Source organism: Echinops telfairi, unplaced genomic scaffold (genome assembly GCF_000313985.2).
Source record: "Echinops telfairi isolate 266 unplaced genomic scaffold, ASM31398v2 ScPeMD7_7468;HRSCAF=8506_1, whole genome shotgun sequence".
In the NCBI taxonomy this organism is placed as follows: domain Eukaryota; kingdom Metazoa; phylum Chordata; class Mammalia; order Afrosoricida; family Tenrecidae; genus Echinops; species Echinops telfairi.
In genome coordinates this window covers 7,407,756-7,415,263 of record NW_022111370.1, presented here as the reverse complement: position 1 = coordinate 7,415,263, position 7,508 = coordinate 7,407,756, and the positions used below count along the sequence as shown (strand labels likewise).

The window sequence follows — 7,508 nt, the reverse complement described above, 5'->3', positions numbered from 1 at the left end:
CCACTCTAAATGCGGTCTGGCTGTTCAGTGTGTTCTTACACTTTCTGCTATTTTCCTTCGCCCACTTTCTGTTGTTCATCCCCTGATGTGTGTGTGTGTGTGTGTGTGTGTGTGTGTTCCCCTTTCAATGAATTCCAGGATGGGTCAATCAACAGAGACAGTCACTGGCTTCATGGGTTTGGGTGGGGAAGTTGGTGGGGAATGGGGAGCTTACAACAGTGAGCACAAGAGAGAAGACGATGCTCCACACCTGCTTGTGGTGGTAATGATTGTCCAACTCTTCCTGAGATGACCGAACTACTGAGTTGTAATGATGAGTGAGTTATGAGCTAAAAGTGGTTTTTAAAACTGAAAGATAATAAGGGATTTTTTTAAAGACGTAATATGGTTAGACGCAAGGTGGGTGGGTGGTTTGGAATACAGTTTCCTTTCACGACCTAACGCGTGGATTTCAAGAACTCTATCTTGCTGTACTAGACCTCTCTAAAGAGTCACAGGGCAAGGATGTTACTCGGAGGACTGAAGTACACCTGACCCAAGCCAAGGCATTTCCTGTCACCCCATGGGCATATGAAAGACGGACACAGAATAAGGAAGACCCAAGAGGAATCAATGCATTTGAATTGTGCTGGTGGAAGTATATCGAATGTACCATGGACTACCAAAAGAACACACACGTCTGTCTTGGAAGAAGCATTAGCTAGAGTGGTCTTAGAAGCCAGGGTGATGAGACTCTGTCTCGCGTCCTTGGGACATCACATCCTTGGGACATATTCTTGAGACAAGAAACAGAACCGGTGCCTTGCTGAGACGGATCAGCACAGTGAGTGCCGCGCGTGGGCTCAAAGGGAACAATCACTGTGAAGACAGTGTAGGGCCGGGGAGTGTTCGGTTCTGTTGGACACGGGGTGCTGATGAGGCAGAACCGTCGACAGCAGCAGTGACAACACCTCTCTCCAACGTCGGGGCCCAGACGTTGCCCACAGGCCTCCTGACGCCACGTTCCGAGAAGGGCGTGGTAGGTCTGACAAAGACGCAAGACTGAAATCTGTTGCTGGCGGGTATTCGGCAGGTCGGTCCTGTGACGTCATGGCTCATCGGGATGCTTGCGCCCTTCCCTGCTCAAGGTCACCCGAGAAAAAGACTGACAGGCTGTTCCAGGTGGAAGGGGACGACAGACTCACGATGACTGCAGGCAAGGGGCGATCCCGGTTTGGGCCTTTGATTGGGACCGTGGTTGTGAGAGACGGTCCAATGGGAACACGGCTCACAGAGCGGAGGGCAGGATGGGGTCGCTCTTGCTCATCTTGATACGGATAACGGCGCGGTTGTTAGGCACCATCCTGCCCGTTCTGACCCATAGCAACTCTGCACACAACAGAAGGAAATACTTCCCCCTGTCCTGCATCGTCCTCGGGACTGTCCCTAGGCCTGAGAACCCATGGTTGCAGGCAACGTGTCAGGCCATCCCCGGGGGCGGGCCTTCCTCTCCTTCACCGCCCTCCACTTTACCGAGCATGATGTCCCTCTCCAGGGACTGGTCTCTCCTGACGACGTGCCCAAAATATGCGAGATGAAGTCTAGCCATCCTTGTCTCTAAGGAGCACTCTGGCTGCGCCTCCTCTACGACAGATGGGTTTTTCCTTTGTGCAGTCCATGGTACTTTGAGTATTCTTCTCCAGCACCGCGATTCAAGGACATCGACTCTTCTTCGGTCTTCTTTATTCAATACCCAACGTTCACATGCATAGGAGGTGATTAAAAATACCCTGGCTGGGGTCAGGTGCAGCTTCATCCTCAAAATAACATCCCTGCTTAAAAAATGAGGAGCTGACATCAAGGCCTCAAGTAGAAAGAAAATGCTTTGAAAATAATGATGGCAACATATGTACAAATGTGCTGGACACAATGGATGAATATATGGATTGTGGAGCTGTAAAAGCCCACAATAAAAGTATTTAATAAAAAATAGATAAAAATAGAAATTAACTATAATTCTCACTGGCTCACATGACATTTTAATAGGAAAAAGCTTGAGACAATTTTGGAAATATTTAAATGAACACAGACAATGGATTTTAATTATCTTATGAGGAGCTGATACCAAGAGCTCAAATTTTAAAAAACTGTTTTAGAAATGATGATGACAACATATGTACAAATGTGCTTGATATGATTGATGTATGGGTTGTTATAAGAGCTGTAAGAGCCCTCAAAAATGATTTATTAATTTTTTTAAGTTAAAAAAACCAATATCCTTGCTTTTCAATTCTCTAAGGAGGTCTTGTGCAGCAGATTCACCCCATTGCAATGAGTCGATTTCTTGACCGCTGTTTCCATGATCAGTGGCTAGCAGCTCGGAAAGTTTGGGAATCACGCTGAAATAGTTAGGGGTAAAGGGGGTATGGTATCTGCAACTTATTCCAAATGATCACCAAAATGAACGAGTATGCTCTTTTATGCATAAAGCACAGACATGCAATGATATGGCTATAAATGATGGAAAGATGGCTGGATGGACATAAGGCAGGGTGGATGTATGCATAATGGGTGAAGTGGGGTAGCATAGTGGGGCCTCCTTGTGCTGGTCTGTAACTTCTCTATATGTTTGAAAGTAAATCAAAATAAATGTCCCCCCAGAGGACACCCTCTTAAAGAACGACAATGCCGCTTCAGACCCCATGTCTCAAGCACTGCCAGTGTCCAAAACAGGTCCTGGGAGCCAGGCAGACACAAGTGGATAGGGGGCAGCTACTGGGACTCTCACAAGAACTGTGACAGGGAAAGATTTAAATGTGTGTCTCTGTTGAGCCACTGCTTCAGAAAGACGTGAACATGCTTGTGTGACTAAATTAGCGAATTAAATATCATCAATGGACATAACAAGTTTACCTATATCCTCAGACCGTTATATATTCAAGTTGTGCCTCCTACCCTCCACTTGAAATTTTTTTAAATCTTTCCTTTGGGGAAACATGGAATTGCTTTCTACTGGGGCATCATTGTTGCCATGGAGACAGCTCCCACCCGTGGCAACAGACAACATGATAACAGGCCCGGGGCCAATCTGCATGATCTTGAAACCCTTTGAGCCCATTTTTGTTTTAGATTCTAACACCTCATATAAATGTGTGACCTGCTCACCACAAGGTCAGTAGTTCAAATTCATCCGCCATCCCTAGGGAAGGAGATGAGGTTTGTTTGCTCCCATGAAGGTTTGTAGTCTCAGGAACCCAGAGGGGCAGCTCTACTCTGTCCTGTAGGGTTGCTGGGTGTTGGGATCAACTCAATGGTGGTGAACTTGGTTTGAATGGCATGTGTCCATGGATTATCCCTCCCTTCTGCTTTTTTTAAGCGGTTTTCTCTGATGTTTCTCAGCCAACTACAGAGAACTCCCCTAAACCACCTTCCCCTCAGACTCAGCCAATCCAGAGCTGTGGAGGAATGACCCAGAGGGCAGACAGAGCCTAGACCACTATTCACCCCACAGGTTGACCCAGACTCTGCTCTGCTGAGCGGCGCCCATGCCACCCTGGCCCAGTAGGGGCACACATGCCGCCTGGCCGCCCCCTCACCTGTTGGAGGTTGTTGTCCGTCTCCAGCTGGCCCAGGGACCGTCTGATGCTGTCACAGGTCTCCGGGTTCTGGGAGCAGGTGGAGTCGTTGAGCGAGCGATCCAGGTGGCTCTTGATGTCACTCAGATTGGCGCTCAGCTCCCCTGCCCTGTTTCTCAGCTCCTCCAAGGTGCTGTTCACCTTCTCCAGGGCCACTTGCGTCTCTCGGATGACTGCAGGGAGACAACACACTCACAACCCAGACCTGGCTAACGGACACGCCAGGAAGACCCGCACCGCGTCATCCTGGCAGAAGCAGCCTGAGCGCTCCTCCCAGGTCTTCCTCAGCCCTGTTCTGGCACCTTCCTTGGGATCTTTCCCTCTCCGTCTGCGCCTTTGTAACTGAGCAGGCTGCTGGGTTAGCGCCCCCTTACTCTGAGTTAACTGCTGTCAGGCAAGCCCCGCCACTCCCAACAGCCCCGTGGAGGAGGGGATGAGAACACTGTGAGTTGCGGGAGCTTCCCCAGCTAATTGATCAGACGTAGACAGCAGGCTGTTCTTCCTAGAAGGTGGCACTGCCCCCCCCGCCCCCCCCAAGTTAGCTCAGTCTGATGGGGTAACAGCAATTCAAGACACCACTGTCACCGGCCTTCGATGACTTCCTGAGAGACCTGTGAGAATGGACCCCAGTAATCATAATCATAAACACAGGAGACTGCAGGTGTTTCAGAGCAGGACTGAGCATGGCAGGGTTTTCCTGGCTGTAATCTTTCGGAAGCAAATCACCAGGCTTTTCCTCCAAGGCAGCTCTGGGTGGATTTGAACTGTCAACTTTCGGTTACTCTCAGGGCCATCGAGTCGATTCTGACTCATAATGACTCTCTGGGACAATGTCTCCCAGACTGTAACTCTTTAGTAGAGTAAGTCTATGCCAGCTGCTAACTGCAAGGTCAGAGATTCAAAACCACTAGATGCTCAGCTGGAGAAAGATGGGGCTTTCCACGCCCGTGAAGAGTTTCAGTCTCAGAAAGCCACAGGGGCAGTTCTACTCTGTCCTGGAGCGTCTCTAAGGGTGGCTCTGATGAGGAAAAAATAAACACGAAAACTACTGCCACACTTTCTTTATAGGATTTCTAAGGCTTTGCAAATCTTTAGGGAAACAGCCTCATTTTTCTCCCTTGTTATGCCTGGTGGATTCGAACCACTGACCTTAAGGTTAACAGTCCAAGGCTTACCTGAGGCTCAATAAACATCTACTGTAGCAAACAAGAAGCAAAGTACACACTAATTCGAGAAATAAGCGTGCCAAAATACACTGTGTATTTCCCGCCCCGCCCCACCCCCACAGGAGAACACACCCCGCTTGCAGTTCAAGGGCGGGTAGATTTCTTCCAGTAGCAGTTTCCGCTTTGCCTCAAGGTGAGTTATTTAAAGGTCAAAAATAAACAACCAGAAAGAATGATGGATAATAAAGTAAACTGATGACCCAGAACTGTGGGTGTACTTAGGGTTCTGGGCAACAGTCTCAGTATCATTCCAGGAAGGGTTCAGAAGTAATAAAGATGTATTATTCCAGAGGTTTCTATGGAACTGTTTATGGGGTCATGACTACCAATACCACATACAAAATGCATCTGAACCCCCCAAAACAAAACACCTCCCAACTCAATATCAAGTCGATTCCGATTCATCAGGACCCTATCTGGGGTTTCTGAGCCTGTAGACCTTCACAGGGGCAGACAGCCTCATCTTTCTCCTGAGGAACAGCTGGTAGGTTTGAACCTCTGATCTGGTGCTCAGAAAACCCAATGATAATCCAATATTTGAAGGAAGTAGGAAAGAGAATCTTGGTCTTTGATTTTAGTCCATGAACATTGTGCCAGCTTACAGCCAGCCTGCAGCCCAAATACAATTTCCCCAAAGGGAATCTCCATTCTCTCCAGAGACCATTACACACATCCCTTAACCTCCAGAAGATTTTTTTGCCAAAAACTGGCTGATGCTATTTACTAAACAAGTTGTAAGAGAGCCACCGGCAACCCCAGAAGCTAAGCTTGAGGGGACACAGGCTGCCCTTAAGATACAGAACTTTGGTAACAATGCAGGGCAGAGTGAGGAGAAAAAGAGAATCTTACAGTCTACTGCATTTGCCTCTTATGCAAATGGAAATATAATTCCAGTGCTCGGAACTATTGGAATTTGGGGTGAATAATCAATTGACAGCCCAGCCATGTTACCTCGTTCACATACACTGAAAGAGAAAAATAAACCAAACTCACTGCCATTGAGTCGACTGACTCAGACAGGGTAGAGCTGTCCCTCTGGGTTTCTGAGACACTTTAAGGGAGTAGAAAGCCTTGCCTTTCTCCCACAGAGCGACTGATAGTTTCGAACTGCTGACCTTGCAGCCCAACATATAATGACCAAGGTTCCTTCGTGATCCTTAGTTTAGGGAATAGATAAATCGTGTGGAAATGCTCTTGGGAGACAGGCCTCCCAAATGCACTGACTCACAAGGGAGCTGGGATGCAGCGCTGTCTGCCTCGGATCATGTCACAGCCACACTAGTATCTGAACCCCAGCTTCTTAACTCTTAAGGACTCCTGGTGGTGTGGTGGTTGCGCTTTGGGCTGCTAACCACAAGGTCAGCAGTTCGAAACCTCCAGCCACTCCATGAGGAGAAGATGAGTCTTTCTACTACCATAGAGATCTGGAATCTCAGAAACCAACAGGGGCAATTATTCCTTGCCCTATAGAGTCACTCTGAGTTGGAACCAACTAGATGACAGGGAATTCGGAATTTAAAGCTGGACTATAAGGTGTTCCCATGAGCAGCCTGGGTTTGAACTGCTAACCTTTTAGTCGGCTGCCTTTTAGTCACCATTGTGCAATCATACCTACTGACATCAAATTGATTCTGATTCATCAAAACCCATCGCTGCCATTTAGTCAATCCAGACTCATAGCACCCCTACACTGAACACCCCCAGATGTTACCTGAATCCCATCTAGGACGGTCCAGGTAGCACAAGCTTTGTAGTGGAACTAGCCTTGAATTCCCACCTCCACCACTTACCAGCTACCCAATCTTGGACAAGCCACACGAACCTCACAGTGACAGGAGACACTGCTTGGTCCTGGCTCATCCCTATGGCCAGTTGTGATTGGACCATGGTGAGTCACAGAATTGGCATTGGTTGATTTTTATGTAAACTGATCGCCAGGCCTTTCTTCCCAGTCTTCTTAGGCTGGAGACTTCCACTGAAGCCTGTTGTGCATCACAGCCACACAGACAGATGGGCCGTGCCTGCACTGGCCATGAATCAGACCCAGATTGTGGTAGTTAGATAGATTTATGTCAACTTGAAGATGTATCAAGGTGTAGGGGTGATGTCCGACCTGTCAATCAGGTCACAGCCTGACGGTGCCTCCTTGAAGTGGCCTCTAGTTACAATGCATGAAATTTATCTCCAAAATTCCCCAAACAAAGGAGATGGATGGATGGATGGATGCAAGAATGGGTACGTCAATGAATGGATGGATGGATGATGAATGGATGAAGGAAGAATGGATGGTGGGTGGGTGGATACATGGAAGGAAGGCTAGACAAAAGGAAGGAAGGAAGGAAGGAAAGAAAGAAAGAAAAGAGGGAGAGAGGGAGGGATAAGAAGGAAGAGAAAGAGGTGTCCACAGATTATACCAGTGGCAGGTTGGGGGGGCGGGGGGAACAAAATGTCTTCATGGTAAATAAAAGTAAAAGGTCAGGAAGCTTGACATTTTAAAAGCAGTGGCTTAGTAAGCAAGGCGAGCCTGTGACCGCACACAGTATAGTTTCAACTTGACAGCTAGTGAAGTTCCAGCGTTCTAACCTTACATGTGCTAGGTATGGGCTGCAGGCGCCTAGCGCATCCATTCAGGAACTGATAACCCACTCCCCTCCCGGCACTGTGCGCA

General features: G+C 48.1%; 1 protein-coding gene across 1 annotated transcript in view; it reads right to left on the bottom strand.

The window, feature by feature from the left end:
* PROM1 (prominin 1) overlaps window positions 1–7,508 on the bottom strand; it is a 101,694-nt gene that overhangs the window by 56,941 nt on the left and 37,245 nt on the right. Inside the window, exon 6 of the mRNA XM_045284387.1 lies at window positions 3,576–3,787. Coding sequence (XP_045140322.1) covers window positions 3,576–3,787 — 212 coding nt within the window. The remainder of the gene's footprint in view (window positions 1–3,575; window positions 3,788–7,508) is intronic.